The sequence below is a fragment of the Rhinolophus sinicus genome, chromosome 3, assembly GCF_057876585.1.
Source record: "Rhinolophus sinicus isolate RSI-liver-muscle chromosome 3, RSI-T2T, whole genome shotgun sequence".
Classification (NCBI taxonomy): domain Eukaryota; kingdom Metazoa; phylum Chordata; class Mammalia; order Chiroptera; family Rhinolophidae; genus Rhinolophus; species Rhinolophus sinicus.
In genome coordinates this window covers 28,711,097-28,731,760 of record NC_142503.1, presented here as the reverse complement: position 1 = coordinate 28,731,760, position 20,664 = coordinate 28,711,097, and the positions used below count along the sequence as shown (strand labels likewise).

Genomic DNA, 20,664 nt, shown 5'->3' with positions numbered 1-20,664 from the left:
ACTGTGGCAATCTCTCCAAAACGAGGCTACCCGTGGTTACTTGGGAAAAGCGTTGTAGAGTAATAACTGACTTGTTATTTATGCGTGCCCTATGGGCAGTTTTCCCTACAGTGGGAAATCATCCAAATAAAAAGATGGTATAAAATTTGTGCCTGACTTAAGCCAACGTAATCGATGATGCCACTTATGCTCTGGAAGACATTTGTGTCAGCCCATATCACTAGCCAGGATTATTATAGATGACAGACTTGCCCTAGACTTCCCCTTAGAGGCCAATGCAGAGACTGTGCAATTGCTAAAACATCTTGCTGTACTTAGGAGAAAGGCACCTGGCTTTCTAGGGATTTGTTCAGTCGGTTGAGTCCAGGACCTCAGGGAAATGGGTGCACGGTTAAGCTCAGCACTGCAGGGTGGCCACATCCTGCTGCTTGGAGTTGTTTCAAGTCCAGTGTGAGGAGTTGAATGGATGAGGTCCCAGTCCCTATTGGTCAGATTAATCAGAGTGGACATGGAGCTGTATGCTCATGGGAAAATTCACCAGAAGCGAAAATAATGTAGAATCAAGGATACTGTTGGGAGTTAACTTTCCTTGGTCCCTTATGTGTCTGCACGTCTTATAAACAAAGACACTGACAGCCTTTTGTTCTGGACTATCTTTTCAAGGTTGTTTGTATGGCAAACAGCCGTAGAAGACGTAGCCTGTCTTTCTCCAGAGTGGAGAGTAGGTTCATTTACTGGCCAGTATATGAAAGATAATGCCCCTCAGGGGCAAAGGATGGGGAGGTTTGCTTGCAGCTCATTATAAAAGATCTGGGTTTCTTAAAGCTCAGAGTTCTCAGCTGTGATGCAAAGCACTGTGAGTACAGCACACATTCAGGCCACTGTGTCACCCGTCTGTAACTTGGAGGTGAAGGCAAGAAAAATTGATAAACATGAAGCTCATGCTGCTCCTGTGAGAAACAGTCCTTCTTCTGACTCGGGAGTCTGACGTCTTCTGCCAGCATCCACAAAACCTAGCTTACAAATAGGATAAAATCTCAGATCCTTCAGTCCTTGACAATAATCCAATTTTAAAAATGGGCAAAACCTGAAGAGGCAAAATCTGAAGAGATACCTTGCTAAAAGATAAACAGATGGCAAAAAAGCACATGAGGGGGCCGGCCCGGTGGCTCAGGCGGTTAGAGCTCCGTGCTCCTAACTCCGAAGGCTGCTGGTTCGATTCCCACATGGGCCAGTGGGCTCTCAACCACAAGGTTGCCAGTTCAATTCCTCGAGTCCCGCAAGGGATGGTGGGCTCTGCCCCCTGCAACTAAGATTGAACATGGCACCTTGAGCTGAGCTGCCTCCCGGATGGCTCAGTTGTTGGTTGGAGCGCGGGCTCTCAACCACAAGGTTGCCAGTTCAATTCCTCGACTCCCGCAAGGGATGGTGGGCAGCGCCCCCTGCAACTAAAATTGAACACGGCACCTTGAGCTGAGCTGCCGCTGAGCTCCCGGATGGCTCAGTTGGTTGGAGCCTGTCCTCTCAACCACAAGGTTGCCGGTTCGACTCCCGCAAGGGATGGTGGGCTGCACCCCCTGCAACTAGCAACGGCAACTGGACCTGGAGCTGAGCTGCGCCCTCCACAACTAAGACTGAAAGAACAACAACTTGAAGCTGAACAGAACCCCCCACAACTAAGACTGAAAGGACAACAATTTGACCATTGTTCCCCAATAAAGTCCTGTTCCCCTTCCCCCAATAAAATCTTTAAAAAAAAAAAAAAAAAAAAAAAAAAAAAGCACATGAAAAAATGGTCCATCCACACCAGTCATTAGAGAAATGCAAACTAAAACCACTCTAGACTTATGAGCACAGTTAAAATGAAAAAGCTTCATCGTCCCAAGTATTAGCCAGGCTGTGGATCACCTGGAACTCACACCCTCCAGGTTGGAATGTAAAGAGTGCGCCACTTTGGAAAACTGTTTGGCAGTTTCTTAAACAAATTAAGCACCATAATTTTCACAAAATTAAGCACTTAATTTCCACACAAAAAATTAAGCTACCATACAACCCAGCTATTCTACTCTAGGTCTCTACTGAAAAAAACGAAAAGAAATGTCCAAGACCCCATACATAAGTGTTCATAGCCACTTTATTTGTAAGAGTTAAAATTGGAAACAACCTAAATGTCCATCAACAGGTAGTATATTCATACAATAGAATAATACTCAGCAATAAAAAGGAACAAAATAGTAATACCCACAGCGACAAGGAAAACTCTGTAAAACATAATGCTACGTGAAAAAAAGCCAAACATGGAAGAGTATTCCCTGTAGGAGTCCATTTATATGACATTCTAAATAAGATAAAACTACAGAGATAAAAGTCAGAACAGTAGTTGCCTGGGGATCAAGGTCCACTGCAGAGTCATAAGAAAACTTAGGGTGATGGAAATGTTCCTATGTCTTGATTGTGGTGCTAGTTACATCATGATATACAATCAACAAAATTCAAACTCTACACTAAAATGTGTGAACTGTATTATATGTAAAGTACAACTCACTAGGCTGGGGAGGAAAAATCTGTAAGGCAACTGCTGCTTCCCAACAAACAGAAACCTTCTCATACAGTTTTAAACAAACAATGAAATTCCAGCAAAGCAAAATAAGGTCCTAGTATTTTTTACAGTGTCATTCAAAAAGTTTATACTATATTCCAAAAACATTCACTCACTGCAAATGTGAGAAGAGCACCTTACTCAAAGACTTTCTGTATCTGCAAAACAGTTATACAATAATCTCAAGATAGAGTTGCCTTACCCAGTTGACTTAACCACAACTAAATTTTTATTCCAAAATTGTATTTTTATGACAAGCCAATATGTTGTCTTCCTATTTTCAGAAAACTCTTCAGAGTACGCTGTATGCCTAACTGGTTCAAGAAATAATTCAACATGTTACTAAAAAGCACCGATGGTTGCAATTACTATAAGGTCCCCAGTCTTATAATAACAAATTCTGTAAAAGGGTGTAAATAGGACTAGGAAAACAGCTGTATCCAGTTGTTTTTACCTTCATCGCCCAATGACTATACACAAGGACTCAATTAAATGCCTCCCAAATCCAACTGAGGCCACTGTAATAGAATATATTCCACTGTTCTGCTGCCAAGGACTTTCCCCAGAGTGAGATACTACTCACTACCATGAACAGCAAAGGGACCACACAGAACTTTTTTCAGAAGATTCTCAACTAGGATTTCACCATAAATCTGGTATTGCCCCATCCATATATAGCCCCCTAGTCTACCTCCACTTTGAGAAAACGATGACCTAATCAGATATATATATCCTTAACACACCTCAAGTTAGTGTTCCACATCTCAGCTGTCTCTACAGGCGAGTACTGATTTGGTTTTAATCAGCATGCACCCGTCCAACCACTCACAAATGTGTACTGCATACGTATATGCCAGACACTAGGCATCAGAGAATATACACACACTAAACTCGTCAGAAAAGTGTAATCTTGAACTCTAATCAAACTAATTAAAAGCTCATTAGGAGAAATGATATTTATGGATTATTACAGTTCAATTATTTCTTAGAGCTATTCTAAATTATGTCTTTTGACTAAACTACACCAGTGAGTTGGACTAAATTATTTTGCCCCATGTGAAACTGATTTTACCAAACTGCCCTTTAATGTTATGGCAATGACCTATACTGAGGATCATAAGACACAGAAGAAGGAGATAAGCAGTTCGCATTTTAGAATACTACGTGCCAGACACCACACTAAGCACTTTACATGCATCAATGAATTTAAGCCTCACAAATAACCCTATGTAAAAAGTACCATTATTATTCCCTTTGACAGACGAGGAAACTGAGCTGCTGACAGGCTAACACACACAGACCTAGGATATTACCCAGGCAGCCTGGCGGACTCCAGAATGCTTGTTCTGAGTCACTCTATAACAATACCACTGTTCATCGTGAAAGATGGTGAAGTCTTTATTCATTGCATCATTTAATGGTTTCTTAATACTTCCTAGGAGAAATTTTGTGTTTTAATACCAGGAGTGGCTCCTAAGCAATCAATTTGTTCTCATAACCATGAATAACGTAACTGAATATTTTTTCCTTGTTCTTTACACTAGGTGCTTCAGAACTCAGGGCTAGATTTGGCCCAACTAGCAAATATGCAGACTTAAATGGCATACATTTTGGCCACCACATTTCTAACTTCACTGATTATTGCCTCCACCTGGCCTATTTACTTTATCTTCACCAATTTCCTCTTACTTTTAAACAGTACTATGTTAATCTTTGTAAGCCAAACTCTTTTTAGAATAAGGCTTGGTACAAATAATTAACTACTTGAATTCAACAAAACAGTTTATAGAGAACTTCTTAAAAGTTGCCTAGTTCTCTTTATTTTATTAGATACAAAAGATGTTACTTCAGTTAATCTTAGCACAGGTTTTTGCAAAAGGACAAGAAATCAAGTGTGAGGGAAAGAACAATCAGTATCCAGAAGAATTTTATAGATCCTTAAATATTCTTAATTTCAAAACATCAGTTCTTTATGGTATGACATACACAATAAATTCTTGACGAGGTTATGTTAAACATGACTGAATGTATCTAATTGTACCTCATTAAAAAAGTAAATAATTACCTGACTTCAAGGGCTTTGATAGCTTCTAGCATTTGTAGAAACTCTGCTGCTTTCCATACATCATTGGCTTCTTCTTCTCCTTGTATCATTAATTTTGCTGTATATGTGAACTCAATTAAATGACGAAAGGCCATTTTACTAACACCTGTGAAAAAGACATGCATTAACATGTATTCATGTTGATTCAAATCTTACAACATTTGGTAAAGAAAAAAAAAAGCCCACTGTTTGGAACTTGATTAGTATTTGTCCTTTTTGAAACTTATTTCCTGGCAGAATTCTCATTAACAGTACTGTATTATTGTAGCCACATTCCAGCACTAACTAGCAAACTAATGTCTTTCCCAAAGATTTCCTAAAGCTCTTATAGAAGAATAAAATCTACCACTTAAGCATGAGTTGGCTATTACATGTCAGACACTACCTTTCCTGCCAGGGAGCTCTGCATCAACTCAGCTCTAAAATCTTCAATGGCTTTCCACAGCTTAGCAAATAAAGTTCTACTCTGCCTTTACTTCAAGGTTCTTCACATTAGTTTTCTATTGATCACTATTCTCCCTTCCAACTTTTAAATTATATCAAATACACTATATACTGATTCTCAAATAAACCTTTCACTTCCTAAGAGCTTCCCTGTCTTCATTAATACTTGTCCTCTTTCCTCGATGCTTAATCACTTCCTCTCTGACTGTACAAATCCTACTACCCTTGAAGGCCCAATTCTAATGCCACATCTTTAATGAAAGCTTCTTTAGAACTTCCCCCAGGCTGAACTCTGTACCTGTTCTGAGAATTACAATTCATGGACATCTTAAGCTGCTTAAGGGAAATGATTTTGTCTTCACACTCACCTCACAGTACCTAACACAATGCTTCCTAAAATGCACACACGTAAGTAGGAATACACGCTAAAGTCACTTTTAAAATTAAGCTTTCCATGGGGCCGGCCCGGTGGCTCAGGCTGTTAGAGCTCCATGCTCCTAACTCCGAAGGCTGCCGGTTTGATTCCCACATGGGCCAGTGGGCTCTCAACCACAAGGTTGCCAGTTCAATTCCTCAACTCCCGCAAGAGATGGTGGGCAGCGCCCCCTGCAACTAAAATTGAACACGGCACCTTGAACTGAGCTACCGCTGAGCTCCCGGATGGCTCAGTTGGTTTGGAGCTTGTCCTCTGAACCACAAGGTTGCCGGTTCGACTCCTGCAAGGGATGGTGGGCTGTGCCCCCTGCAACTAGCAACCGCAACTGGACCTGGAGCTGAGCTGCACCCTCCACAACTAAGACTGAAAGGACAACAACTTGAAGCTGAACAGCAACCTCCATAACTAAGATTGAAAAGACAACAACTTGACTTAAAAAAATAAATAAACAAATAATTAAAAAAAAAAAAATTAAGCTTTCCATGATTCCAACTTTTCTTTACAAGTGTTGTGTCTAAATTTTGGCCCAAAAGAGTACTCTATTTCTTTATGCTCTTTGCTATATATTATTGTTTCAGTCTGCTAATGCAAGACCACAAAAGGTTATTGACAGGAACAAAGAGAAAACTTTTTAACATAAAATTTTTAATGCTAAGAAATGTCCAAGTCCAAACTGCACACAATATGCATAACCGCAAATACAAAAATATTTTTATGTACTTCCCATGCACTTTATACATCTGAATGTAGCCTTCAGGACAACAATAAGGATACTGGTGGAATATCCACCATCCCCTATTTGTGTAAAGAAAGGATATCATTCAGAGTCAGAACTTTCAAGGTTTAGGTTAGTCCCAGCTCTCCATGACCTGTGTGATTTGGGGCAAATTAGACCCTCTGAGCCTCAGCAGACTCTTCTTCAAAATGTCTGAAAGCAATCTGAATATTGAGAAACACCATAAAATACAATGTAATATGACCATGTTACATGCTAGCAAAGAAGCAAACTAAAAATAACTGGATTCATTAAAGGCTAATTTTATTTGGGCCCATTAAATCTTTTTTCTCCTGGTTGCATGTTGACCATGTTATTCTTTATTATATTAGAGCAGACTGAGGCATGGTCAACTTTTGCTGTTTTGTTTTTTTTATGAAGTTTTGACCAAGTGTTTCAAAGTACAGCAAAAGTTCTGTCTAAAAACAATGTGTAAGTTTTTCCTGAAGTAGAATGAGATTTTCATTTTTAATCAAACACAAATGTGTATCACGCATGACTCAAACTACATCTATTAACTCGCTTATTCTTTATAACAATCCTATGAAGTACTTGCTGTTATAATTCCCATTTTACAGATAAGGAAATTGAGATAGAGCAGTAACCTGCGAAAGTCACATAGCTTTAAGTGATAAAACTAGGACCAAACCAATTGCCCAACTCCAAAGTCCATAATAAAAATTTTTAAATAGGATGATGGCAGGAAACATTCCTGCTTGGAAGAGTCTGAATACCACTGGTCTCATTCACTACAGGCCCACAATCTCTTACTTATAATCCCAAAGTCCCCCAAATCTCTTAAAACCGGAAGTTTTCCTATAAATTTGGCATCAAAATTTGATCTGGATTGACATGAAGCTCCTTATAGTCTTTATCCCAATTTGAGTAAATATTAATATGACACACTGACGAAGTATTATTTGGTTATAGTGTGTTACGCTACACCCCACTAGGAGTATTTTGTAATACACATACCTGCATTATCTTTGGAAAACTCTAAAAATTTTTAGTTTCAAGAAACATCTGGCCTCAAGGATTTCAATATGTGGACTCTGTTCCCTATCTTGGTTGATCAGAATCACCTGTAGTCTTAATAAAAGCATGAGTCCCTGATCTCCAGAATCAAAATTGGGTCAAGGAACTATTTTTTATAAGCACTCTAGGTGCTTCTTCTGTGGCCAATCCAACACTGGTGGTAGGACTAAACCACTGACCTTAATTAGCTAACATGAACCAAACTGAAAATTCCTGTCTAGGTTAAGTGAAGCAGTGGTAGATGATGTATGGTTGCAAAAATATTTTATTCTCTATCAGGACTATTTGGTAACTTTCAAATCTCAGCCCATTTTCTTATCAATCTATTCTTTCATAATAAAAGTGTGCTGTAGAATACAATTTTTCTAAGCAAGCATTTAAGGAAAACATTAAATATTAACGCCTTAACCTGAGTTTTCCTTTTTCACTTAGGAAGAAGCAAAAGGGCAGCATTCTGGACTTTCTCCAGTTTTAGGACATTACCCCAATTGGTGGAAACTCCTACTCAAAAAGGATGAACATGTAGTTGGATGTTTTGTTCTAGATAGTAAGGGCTAAAATTCGACATGAGAGAAACCTAGGTGCTTATGGATCTATGGTTTCACTTGTAAAGAAAGAATGGATTTAGAAAATTGGAGGCTCAGAGTAGGAGAAGCCTGTATGTTCTGAACAAGGAAATGAATGTCTGTCGAAGATTTTTTGTGACTCCAAGTCACAAGCCACAAAGCAATTGGCTTTGAGGACAAGAATTTTGATTTGAAGCCAAAGGTGAACCTGTGGTTGTAATGAAAGGTAACTTACTTCACCAGGAACCTAGAAAACACAGAGCGGTAGCTCAGTTTGTATCTAATGACAGTTTATGCTCATAGAGTATATTAGAATTCAAATTTATTTTACAGACATGTCATTTGCTTTCACAAAACCCTGTAAGGTAGTGGTTCTCAACCCTGGCTGCACATTGAAATCACCAAAAGGCAGTGCTGCCCTAACTTTGCTGTACATAGGAATCACCCGAGGCTCTTGTTTCGCTTCAGCATGTCTAGGGTAGAGCCTAAGAGTCTACACTTCTCACAAGCTCCCAGGTGATGCCCATGCATCACTGCTCCTCAGACCTAAAGTAACAAGGGCCTAAAGAACTTTTAAATACAGATGCTTGGATCCCAACTCTTAAAGACTGACGTAAGTGATCTGGGGCTACAGCTAGGGAGGGCAGTGGTACTTGCAAAAGCTCCTCAGATGTTTATAATGTGCCACTAACGACAAGAACCATCACTATAGGTCATTACTCCTATTTTATAGATGGGAGTTCCAGTTCTAGCTACGAAGGAGAAAGCACACTCTACCTCATCTTCTCCATTAATTACTACTAAAAATCCTGGACAGAATACATACAGCAAATATACAAGGACTCTAAAAAGTGGAAGCAAGCAAATTGGAGAGAGAAATCAAAACTCAAAGGATAGCAGTGAGTTTCCTGTTTTTATGTTTCCTCCCACATATCCCAGCTTAGACTTGAGGACAGCCCAAACCCCATTAACAGCACAGCAGGTGCAGACAGAAAAAGCTCCAAGAGAAACTCTTTCTGGCTAGAGAACCAGGAAAGAAGATGGAGTGAGAGAGTGAGTGAACGTGTGAGAGTCGGGGTGGGGAGGGAATACCTGGTTTGTATTCCTCTCTCAGCCTGCCTTAAGGCAACCCCAGTTCTGATGCTGCACACCTGTGGTTGGTGGCCACCAAGCAAGCACCTAAACTCTAACAGAAAGTCCTCTCTGACAGAACTGGGAAAGAGACTACTACCGTGTTTCCCCGAAAATAAGACTGAGCCGGACAATCAGCTCTAATGCATCTTTTGGAGCAAACATTAACATAAGATCCAGTCTTATTTTACTATAAGACCAGGTCTTATATAATAGAATATAAGACCGAGTCTTATATTAATGTTTGCTCCAAAAGACACATTAGAGCTGATTGTCTGGCTAGGTCTTATTTTCAGGGAAACAGGGTATCTGAGGAGCATGAAGAGAATTCTTTTTATTTTTTTCTCTCCCTTTTGTCTCATCACTTTGTCCAAGAAGTGGATCCCATGGTGGGAAATGTAGATAGCATCGGGTGGCTAAAATCCCAGTTTTCTACCTGGAGGACCAGGAGAAGGCCTGGGAGCTAAAGTGCAGAGGAAACCAGAAGACAAAGCTGAAGAAAAGGTCTTCTGTGTATGCAGTCTCGAGCTCGCCATTGAGCTGCACACATGTGGAACGGACCTGAGGTGAAAGCAAATGCTTTGAGAAGAGCACTATGGCGTGAACGATCACCAGGTGGGCACACCTGGGACCTGAACAGCACAACAAAAGTCTCAAAAACTAAACTGGAATTGGATCTACAGCCCACATAAGTTTGAACCTGACCAGGTTGATTGCCTCCTAAAATAAAACAAACCAAACCAAAACAAGAAAAGCGTTCTCCGGAAGATTTTAACAGCGCCCAGAGTGTGATGTCATAATATTCAAAATATCCATGACATAGTCCAAAATTATAATACTTAACATATTTTCAGATAAAAAAAAGTTACGATGCCCATGGTTACACAACTGACAAACAGTAAAGCCAGGACGACAACTCAGGTTTTCTAATTACACGCCCAGAGCTTTCTCTATAGCCAGGTGACCTAGTCAGGTAATACAGCAATCCCAAAGTTAACATCTTAAGAAGACATTGACCCAAATTGATTCTTTAAACCTGAATCTGGCAAATAACAGAAACAGTGTTCTTACACTTTACTTTCTTATCTGTCTACAGTAAATACTAATGACTTGTGTGTACTATATATTATAATGGACATAGCAGGTCAGAGGTACTGAGAGGTACAAGAGACAATCCCAAGGTAACTAGTCTTCAGGAGAAGACCCTACTTCAGGTAGTTCTGTACTCCTCGCTCCACCATAAATCCATATTCTAGCCTGGGCCTTTTTTTTTTTTTACTTTTTTAAGATTCTGCTCAGAAGTCAACTTCTCTTTGAAATCTTTCCTATTTCATTAAGGTAGACTAAACCACTCCCTCCCCGTCCCCAGTGACATCATTCCACAATAAAAGTCTTTGCAACATTTTTTACACTTTACCTGCTTATCCATTATTAAATTTGCAAAATTTTAAAGGGCTGTCTTATTCATCAATTCTTCATTTCACGGGTCTAGCATAGTATGTATATGTATGTGTACGTATGTGTGTGTGTGTATGTATACACATATACATATATATCTATATCTAAAATTATAGATATAGATATAGATATAGATATACATATACGGGGTAACTGATAAATAACCCCAATTTATTAAGCTTTGACAATCCACTAAACCACTATGCCAGGCACTCTGCATTTGTTACTTCAATTAATCAAGCCTACTAACCCACTTTTCAGATGAAGAAGCTAATACCGTGTTTCCCCGAAAATAAGACCTAACCGGACAATCAGCTCTAATGCTTCTTTTGGAGCAAAAATTAATATTAAGACATGGTCTTATTTTACTATTATAAGACCAGGTCTTACATAATATAAAACCAGCTATAATATAATATTAATATAATACTGGGTCTTATATTAATTTTTGCTCCAAAAGACACATTAGAGCTGATTGTCCGGCTAGGTCTTATTTTCAGGGAAACTCGGTATACAATAGAGGTTAAGTAACCTGCCTGAGGTCACACAGTACCTCAGGTGAATAAACTGATGAAATCTTAACCAATAATAGAAACCAATACCATCTAGGCAGCTCGATTCTCACTATAGTAATCTTTGTGGATTTCCACTATGCCTGTGCTCTGTCCATCACAGATAATCAACAGATAATTTAGCTATGGGCATAGCAGCTAGAATGCTAAATAAAATGGAATATACCAAAATAAAAGGACATTCTTAACTCTTTACATTTTCTTTACTCCCGTAGGCATGAAAAATTTTCCAAGGGAATAGTGTTTCTAGGCAATCCATTCATAACAAAAAGTATGTATCACCATGAAAGAGATACAAAACCACAACTCAAGAACCTTGACAGAAGCTAAAATTCTGTATTTATATAGGCAAGCTGATTTATTTCCTGGAGTTTTGTATTGTGAATCCCCTGCAAGCTGGACAACCTTGGGCAAATAAACATTTAGAGCCTGTTCCCTGACATGTAAACTGAAAATATTATTACATACTTCAAAGGGTTCTTGTGAACCTCAGAAAATTCACATAAACTACATAGCACAACACCTCACAATTGGTGGACTATTATTATAGAACAGTCAGGCAAGTATAAAAATTACTATTGTAAGACAGTATCTAGTGGATAACCCCTTCCATCCCAGCCCTTCTAAAGCCACTAGAACTACTTTTCAGTTCATCTTTCCTAACCCTTTCCATATGATGACGGGCCACGTCACATTGTGCATGTCGTCTGTGCCTCTGCTAGTAGAGGCCTCTGCTGTACCCTGCAGCATCCTCACCAGTCTGAAACAAGCCCACTGAACAAAGATGGGAATTTATTTGTTAATACAAGTTTTCAAAAGACAATGACCACTAGTTTTTAACAGTGGAAGACTCCTTTAAGAGGCCAACATCTACTATCTAACGTTAAGAGTTTTTCCTGGCAGATCATTTTACCAAGCACTTTACTGAAAGTAAGAATTCTCAGGTGTCAAAAGAACAATTTATCCAGTCACCTAACAGGAACCACTGATGCCTGTGTTCCATGGTATCTTGCTAAATTAACCGCCTAAAACTTCTTCATTAATTATGTTTGCTAAGTATTGTATTTAAAATAAACATTTACCTTCTATCTCCACCAAAGGTTCCTGAGTAAACTCCTGAAAGAATTTGTAGAAGAATTTACTGCAAGCAGCCAAAACAGCCTTGTGGGCCTTAAAATGGTGACCTAGGTAAAAAAAGAAAATAAAATCATGCATATTCACAAAAATCAAACATAAAACAAGAAAACAAAATAGAAAATTACATATAAAGTAGAGCTTCATAATATAATTATAAAACTACGTATATACATTACTTAAGTCAGTATATATGTTCTTGGCAGCTATCTTAACAAATTTTCATCTCAATTAGACAGAGCCAGATCTTTACCTCAAAGACCTTATTAAGTCAGTTTTAGAAAGGCCAGTTTACAATACTCCAGGAGGTAAGGAACCTCCTACCACTTAATTCAAGAATGAAAAGCATATTCTATTCAGTTGAAACTACTAAACACAATCCAAAAGGTTATAGATCATTTGGAGAGAGAAGAAAAAGCCACAGAACAAGCACAAAGCTGGATGTGTTTGCTATGGGAAACATTTTAATATACCTAATATATAGAAACTCAATCTACAGCAGACCCATTATAAAGAACAGCTTGCCTTGAGAAGTTTATTGTCACTGAACAGAAAAGACACCTAAGCTGGGTTTGCCTCCATTACAATGACAACACCCAAGACTGATAAAGACCCCATTTTATTTGGGGGGGGGGGTTCCCAAAGAGGGTACCAGTGCTGCAAAGGATTCTCTCACACTCTCCCTCCACGACCATCTGAGAAACTAGAAAAAAAATCGACACTTCTCAAGTGACCCCTGTGAGATACTCCTCAAAGCAGCTTATCAACAGGCTATTAACCAAACATTCAGAGACATCCTCCCTATCCCACACTGTAATCCTGCACTCCCAGTGTGCAATGGGAAAACTTCAAAAGGCTACAAGAAGTGAAAATGCCATAATAATGTTAAAAGCACGACTGGCTCGCCAACTAGCCTTCTGCAGCATGGTCTGTGTGAGCAGACAGTGACAAGTGCCCTCGGGTCTCAGCGCATACTCTCCTCTGACTTTTGATAGGGAGCCAGAGGGGGTGGGTAAAAAAAGGCGGGTGAGGGAAGAGATGAAAACCAAAGCCACAAATTCGCTCCTCTGCCACTACCCTACCCACCATCGACAATCAGGGTGATGTCAGTAAACCGGTCCTGTTCTCGCTGTTCATTCAATCGGTCCAGGATCATTTTGTGATGTTCAGGGAACTCCTGAAGGCATTCCATCGTCTCTTCGGCCTCCATGGCCATTGGACTGCTCTACAAAAGAGGAGCATGATAACGTACACCCATGAGCTCGGGTTGAGGAACAAAACCCTTAAACCATAAAACAACAAAAACCCCAGCAACGTGAAAAGGAAGGAGGAGGGTGAGACAAGAGGAGAGGAAGGCGAGCAAAGAAAGAAAGGCGAGCCGGGTGGCCGCCGCGCGTTGGGGGCCGGAGCCGCGGCCGCGGGACTCCAAGCCTGACCTAATTGGAGTCGGGAGACGCGAGCTGGAACCGGGTGGGCACAGCGCCGGACGCTCCCGGCGCCGGGGCGCGCAAGTCCAGCAGCGGAGGGGGCCCAACAGCCGCGGCGACCCTCTAACGGCCAGCCAAGCCCTTCTGCCCGGCCCTGGCTCTCGCCGCCCTGGGACCCGGTCCGGCCCGCGGCCCACAACGACTCCCGGGTCGCCTCTCCCTCCCCTGTCCTCCCTCTTCTCCCCCGCCCCGACCGGACCGGCACTCACTTAGGGAAGGAGGAGCGACCTGGGCCTGCACGTCACTTACGTCGACGTCCTGCGTCACCGCGTCGGGCTTCGGCTGACGCGGACGCCTACCGAGGGCAGATTACGGAAGGGACGGGCCACGCCCCCCCACTCCCCCTAGTGGCGGAGAGGAGGCAACAGAGGGAATTTGGCGCTAGGCGAGGGTGAGGCCGCGCGCGCCGGGAGCAGGAAATCGGGCTGCGGGGTGTTGGGCCAGTTCAGGGCCTGGCTGTGCCGGGGCGGGATCTTAAATCACCGCCCTCCCACCTTCCACCCACCCCAGCCAGGTTCCAGATGTCAGCGCTCCCTCTGGGACCTCAGACTAAACTCGCAACGCCGTCCCGGTGTGCTTTTATTCCGTGGCTCCTCCGGCCCCGCCCTGCCCCGCCCCCTTTCCTCCCAAGTCCTAGGTTGGCCCGCCTTACCTAGTCGTGATCCTCCCTCTCCTCTCCATCCCTTAAAGCCTTTACTTCCCCGCAATCCCCTCCCTGGGCGTAACTCGCCGCACACCTTTCCCTACCCCTAAACAGCGCCTCGCCCTCCATTTCCTGACGAGTGCTAGGGCGCTCCCTCCGCTCGGGACTGGCCGGCGCACGTGCGCTCGCTCCGCGACTGGGCGGCCGAGGCGCGGGCTGCGGCGTCCACGGGCGCGAGCACGTTCGGCCGCCTGGGATTTTCCTCCCCGGTGCCCGCCCTCTCCGTGCTCTGCGGGTAGCACGTGTTTGCTAGGCTCGGGACCAGGACCTGCTCCGGTTATTTACACTTGATACTGTTACCACCGCTCTCCGATCCCTACCCTACCGCGCTTAAAGAGGTCGGTAACCCATAAATACCCTCACGTGACTGGGTCCTTCATTTGGGGGAAAAAAAGTTTTTTAAGGGTAATGAAATAGTTGACATTTATTCTTTAAAAAGAGAAGAGTGGGAATTAAGTGAGAATTCAAATAGCTGTGTTCAACGGTGGATGATATCATTATTTCAAGAGACATTTATTGAAAGTTAATGCTGGCCTAAACACTGTTTAAGGGACTGGTAAATCCAGCAGTGAACAAGGCATAGGAGGTGGGACAATTACCGTGTTTCCCCGAAAATAAGACCTAGCCGGACCATCAGCTCTACTGCGTGTTTTGTAGCAAAAATTAATGTAAGACTGGTCTTACTTTAATATAAGATTGGGTCTTATATAATATATAATATAATACTGGGTTTTATATTAATATTTATTCCAAAAGACGCATTAAAGCTGATGGCCTGGCTAGGTCTTATTTTCAGGGAACCATGGTAGGTTCGAGAATTCATGCTAGAAGAAATGCTCCATACCTCATTGCTGAATATCACTGTGGTCACCTTTGAAGTGCTCTCCTTGGGAAGCTATGCACCCAGCCAGCACCTCATCCCACCCTTCAAAGCAATTTTGGACTCTATCTGAAATGGCCATCAGAGCTGTCTTATTACCCTTGATGTCCTGAATGTCATCAAAATGTCTTCAATATTTTATCTTCTGGTAAAGAAAGAAGTCATTGGGAGTCAGATCAGGTGAGTAGGGAGGGTGTTCCAATACAGTTATTTGTTTACTGGCTAAAAACTTCCACACGTCTAGACAGTGCCGTGTGAGCTGGTGCATTGTCTTGATGCAAGAGCCATGAATTGTTGGCGAAAATTTCAGGACGTCTAACTTTTTTATGCAGCCTTTTCAGCACTTCCAAATGGTAAACTTGGTTAACTGTTTGTCCAGTGGGCACAAATTCATAATGAATACTCCCTCTGAGACAAGAAAAGGTTAGCAACATCATTGCAACAAGTTCGCAAACTTCATTGTCAGACCTATGTGGTTTCTGCCTTCCAAATTTTAGTCTGATAAAGTAGCTAGACATCTAGAACAGTTACTTGCTTGCGGGCTGCCTGCTAAAGGTTAAAAAATGTGAAGAACAAGGTAATCTGGGGGTCAAGGAAAGCTAGTGACCGTTTAAGAAGCAATATGAAGTCTGAGTGTTCTCAGCTGAGGGGCACTGAGATTGTAGCATTCTGGGAATTGAAAGAATGTTGCTAGGTGCTCACTCACAGGGGTCTTGCAAACAGTGTTAAAGGTGTAAGATTTTCTTATAATCACAAATGGAAGCCTTGAATATTGAGCAGAATAGTAAGATGTACTTGTTAAAGAGAGAATTCTAGCCCCATATGGAGAATGGATTAAGTGGTACAAAAGGCAAGAGACTGGTTGGGAGCTGCTGTTTGTAATCCAGTTCTCTAATCCCACAGGGCAAATGGGATTAGAGAACTGGATGGAATCTAGAGATAGAATCAATATTGGCTGGAAAATATGTCATAGGTACTAAATATGTAACGTTGAATATATTCATGACGAGAGAAGAACAGTCAAGGATGGCTCCTGGATTTCTGGCATGAACCAGTGGATTATTGGTACCATTACCAAAATAGGGACTACAACTGGAGGAACTGGTTGGGGAGAGAGGATGGGACAGGGGATAATTTTAAGGGGACAACTAAATGGAGATGATGTCAACAAGGCACTTTATATAAAGACCTGAATAGAGTCTAGTGGAGAGATTTTCAGCATAAAGTGGATATTGAAACCATGGAAATAAGTGAGATTGTTTAAGGAGAATCTGCAGGGAGGATAGACTAGCAGTTTGTGGGTTGAATTGGATTATTGGTGTTTTCATAATATCATCATCATTATTATTCATACGGTGTTTTTTTAAGTTGTTGAAATTGCACATGGATAAGCTTTTTGGAAACCAGCATATAGGGCTACTTTCCTGTACAACAATTGGATTGAGCCAAATGGAGACTGCCCTCTCTATGTGAGATATGAGCTATCCAGTTCACCACAGCCCCCAACATTTGTAATAGACCAAAAATATATCATTCGTTTTACTTGCCTTGTTCCTAAAGCATTTGAGTTTGAACTCTTGATCTGTAGCGTCAGAGTGAAAGAGGGTGTAGGACTTGATCCCTGAGAAGTATCAATGTATGTACATCGGTTGACTAGGAAAGGAAGAACCTGAAAGGCCAACATGGCAGCTGGAGAACGGAGGAAAACCAGAGCAGTATGACATCGAGGAGTTCAATGGTGCAAAAGAGAGAGTATGGTCAGCAATGCCAAATGCTGCCAAGTGGTCAAGTGAAGATCAGGAATGACCCATTCGATGTAGCATCATGGTTGTTTTTGGTAGAACAGTTTTAGTTAAGTTCTGCAGAGGGTGGGGTGAAAATTCTGTATCCGAGTAGGTTGGATACAGAATGATAAAACTCTCAGTAAAATGAAGGAGAGAAAAGAGTACCTGTGGAGGATGATGGGTCAAGCCAGTTTTGTTTTTTGTGTTTTGGGATGGGAGGGACTTAAACAATTTAAATGCTGATAGGGAAGGATCCAGCAGCAGAGGATGATGATAAAAAATACAGGAGAAAAAGGGGCTAATTGTACAAGAGAGGAAGAGACTAGAGAAGATGAAATTGAGAGGATAGGTGAATGAATCAGTCTTAGATAGGACGAAGGACATATGTTATTACTGAAAGGAATAATGGATTAGATGCTCTTAGAAGTTAGATTTGTTTTCAAGAAGTTGAGAAAATTCATAACTGGAAAACCTCTATTTTTTGCATGAAATAGGTGGCCAGATCATCTACTAAAATCAAGGTTAGGAGAGAGAGAGAGAGAGAAAGAAAGAAAGAGAGAGAGAGAGAGAGAGAGAGAGTGTGTGTGTGTGTGTGTGTGTGTGTGTGTGTGTGTGTGTGTTGGGGAGGAGAAGTTTGATATTGAAAGATTAGTTATTTAAGACTGTGTAACAAACTACCCCAAAATGTAGTGGCTTAAAGCAATATTATGATTTCAGTTTCTGTGGGTCAGAAATCGAGACATCACTTAACTGGGTTTTCAGGGTCTCTCAAGTTTCCTATCAAGATATCAGCTGGTGTTGCTGTCATTCCAAGGCTCAGTTGGGGGAAGATCTGCTTCCAAGGTCACTTACGTGATTGTTGACAGAATTCAGTTTCTCCTGGGCTGTTCGACTGAGGATGCTAGTCTTCTTTGCAAGCTTTTCCTCTATGTGGGACTCACTATAGGGACTGACAGCTAAATTCCTTCAAAGGATGCAAGAGAGAGTGAGCAAGACAGACACCGAAATCTTTTTTGTAATCTAATCTCAGAAGTGACATTTCGTCACTTTTGCTGTATCCTATTTGTGAGAAGCAAGTCACCAGGTGTAGGCCACAGTCAATTACACATATTAGGAGGGAGCAATCTCAGAAGCTGAACAAAATGGAGAAGATTTGAAATGGATCTTGGACATAGTAATGTTACAGTAGCATCAACAGGATTCAGTAGAAGTTGGTGATCAGGAATTTTTGGTAGCAGTCTGCCGGACATTGTTATTTCCTCAGGAAGCATTCAGTAATCAGGTACCTACAGGACAGGAGACATAGAATAAAGTTAGTGTTAAAACACAGTTCTCTGTGGTGCAGATTTTGTGTCAGTTAATAATTATCAGGTTTATAGATATTCTCTGGAGTTAAAATGGATTCTTTATACTTAAGGAGGAGAATGACAAATAGTTCTGGCTACCTTCATGACGTCCCTTTATATGTTTCAAGGCAACATTGAGAAAGAGGAGGGTGGTTAAGTGTTTGGTTTGAAAGATAGCTTGGGTTGAAGTCTTTATTCAACTGAACAGCTGGGTGATTTGGGGCAAGTTGTTTAACTTCATTAAACTAACATTTGCTCACCTTTAAAATAGTTGTGGGAAGCAAATGATATAACACATGGGAAGCATTTTGGGTTAGTATCTGGTATATAGTAAACTTTCAGTAAATGGTTTTCATTGTTATGCTCTAGTATGAGGTTTGTATTGCTACCTGCTAAAATTTGTTTGCTTATATGACTACTTTATTAATGTTTTAGTTTTGATATCCATCTAGATTGTGAATCTTGCCCAAATACCACGTTTTTTAAAATGATTTTCAGTAAAATATAGCTAACATACAATATCATATTAGTTTCAGGAGTACACCATAGTTAGTCAACATTTATAGACCTAAAGAAGTGATCGCCATGATAAGTCCAGCAACCATCTGACACCGTACTATGCTATCACAATAGTATTGACTATATTCTCTATGCTGTATATTACATCCCCACGACTTACTTGTTTTACACCTGGAAATTTGGACCTCTTATTCCCCTTCACCTTCCCCTCACTTTTTAAATTTTTCAATTACAGTTGACATTCAATATTACATTAGTTTCAGGTGTACAGCATAGCAGTTAGCCATTTATATAATGAAATAAATGATTCTCCCTGACTAGTCTAGTACTCACCTGGAACTATATATAGTTACGCATATTACCATATTATCCCTGTGCTTTACTTTACATCCCCATGACTACTGTGTAACTACCAGTTTGTAATTCTTAATCCCGTCACCTTTTTCACCTTGCTTCTTCCCATATATCAATCACCCTCATAAATCTAGTTCCCATCTGACATCATACATAGTTATTACAATATTGTTGACTATATTCCTTATGCTGTATCCTACATCCCCATAACTACTGTATAACAACCAATTTGTACTTCTTAATCCCTTGCCCTTTTTCATTCATTCCCCCAACCCTCCTCCCATCTGGCAACCATCAATATATTCTCTGTATCTATGAGTTTGTTTCTGTTTTGTTTGTTGATTTTGTTCTTTAGATTCCACATATAAGTGAAATCACATTGCATCTGTCTTTCTCTGTCTTACACTATACTCAGCACAATACCTTCCAAGTTCATCCACGCCACCACAGATGGCAAGAACCCATTCCCTCCCATGGCTGAGCAATATTCCACTGTATATATGTACCACCTACTCTTATCCATTCCTCCATTGACAGACACCCAGGCTACCTCCACATCTTGGCCATTGTAAACAATTCTGCAATGACCAAATGGATGCACATGTCCCCTTGAAGTAGCAGTTGGGTGTCTTCAGATAAATACCCTGAAGTTGCATTACTGGGTCCTTCTTTGTCTCTTGTTATAGCCTTTGTTTTAAAGTTTATTTTGTCTGGTATAAGTATTGCTATTTTTATTTTTTGTTTGTTTCCATTTTTACAAAATATCTTTTTCCATCCCCTAACTTTATGTCTGTGTGTGTCTTTCAATCTGAAGTGAGTCTCTTGTAGGCAGCATATGTAAGGGTCTTGCTTTCTTATCCATTCAGCCCTCCTATGTCTTTTGAGTGAAGCATTTAATCCATTTACATTGAAAGTAATTGTTGATAGATACATGGCTATTGCTATTTTATTATTTATAATTTTGATCTTTTTTTGTTTGTTTGTTTTTCCTGTCTTAAAGAAGGCTCTCTAACATTTTTTGTAATACTGGTTTGGTGGTCATGAGCTCCTTTAGGTTTTTCTTGTCTGGGAAGCTCTTTATCTGTTCTTTGATTCTAAATGATAGCTTTTCTGGGTAATCTTGGTTGTAGTTCCTTGCTTTTTATCACATTGAATATTTTGTGCCAATCCCTTCTGGCCTGCAAAATTTCTGGTGAGAAATCAGCTGACAATCTTATGGGTGCTCCCTTATAAGTTACTAGTTGCCTTTCTCTTGCTGCTTTTAGGATTCTCTCTTTGTCTTTAACCTTTGCCATTCTAATTCTAATGTGTTTTGGCATGGGCTTGTTGGGTTCTCC

At 40.8% G+C, this 20,664-nt stretch overlaps 1 protein-coding gene and 1 long non-coding RNA gene across 9 annotated transcripts in view; one reads left to right on the top strand and one right to left on the bottom strand.

Moving 5' to 3' along the window:
• ZBTB35 (zinc finger and BTB domain containing 35) overlaps positions 1 to 14,625 on the bottom strand; it is a 25,129-nt gene extending 10,504 nt beyond the window's left edge. For 2 of the 8 annotated variants that reach the window (XM_019736240.3, XM_074328961.2), the window contains exons 1-4: positions 14,489 to 14,625; positions 13,341 to 13,479; positions 12,203 to 12,304; positions 4,665 to 4,809 (exon numbers count right to left, since the gene is read on the bottom strand). In XM_019736240.3, the coding sequence (XP_019591799.2) occupies positions 4,665 to 4,809; positions 12,203 to 12,304; positions 13,341 to 13,470 (377 nt within the window). In that variant the 5' untranslated portion in view covers positions 13,471 to 13,479; positions 14,489 to 14,625. The other 6 variants (XM_019736244.3, XM_088796497.1, XM_088796498.1 and 3 more) reach the window with 6 other exon arrangements.
• LOC141570715 (uncharacterized) overlaps positions 14,431 to 20,664 on the top strand; it is a 19,335-nt gene continuing 13,101 nt past the window's right edge. The window contains exon 1 of the long non-coding RNA XR_012495158.2: positions 14,431 to 14,782. This is a non-coding gene — a long non-coding RNA (uncharacterized LOC141570715). The remainder of the gene's footprint in view (positions 14,783 to 20,664) is intronic.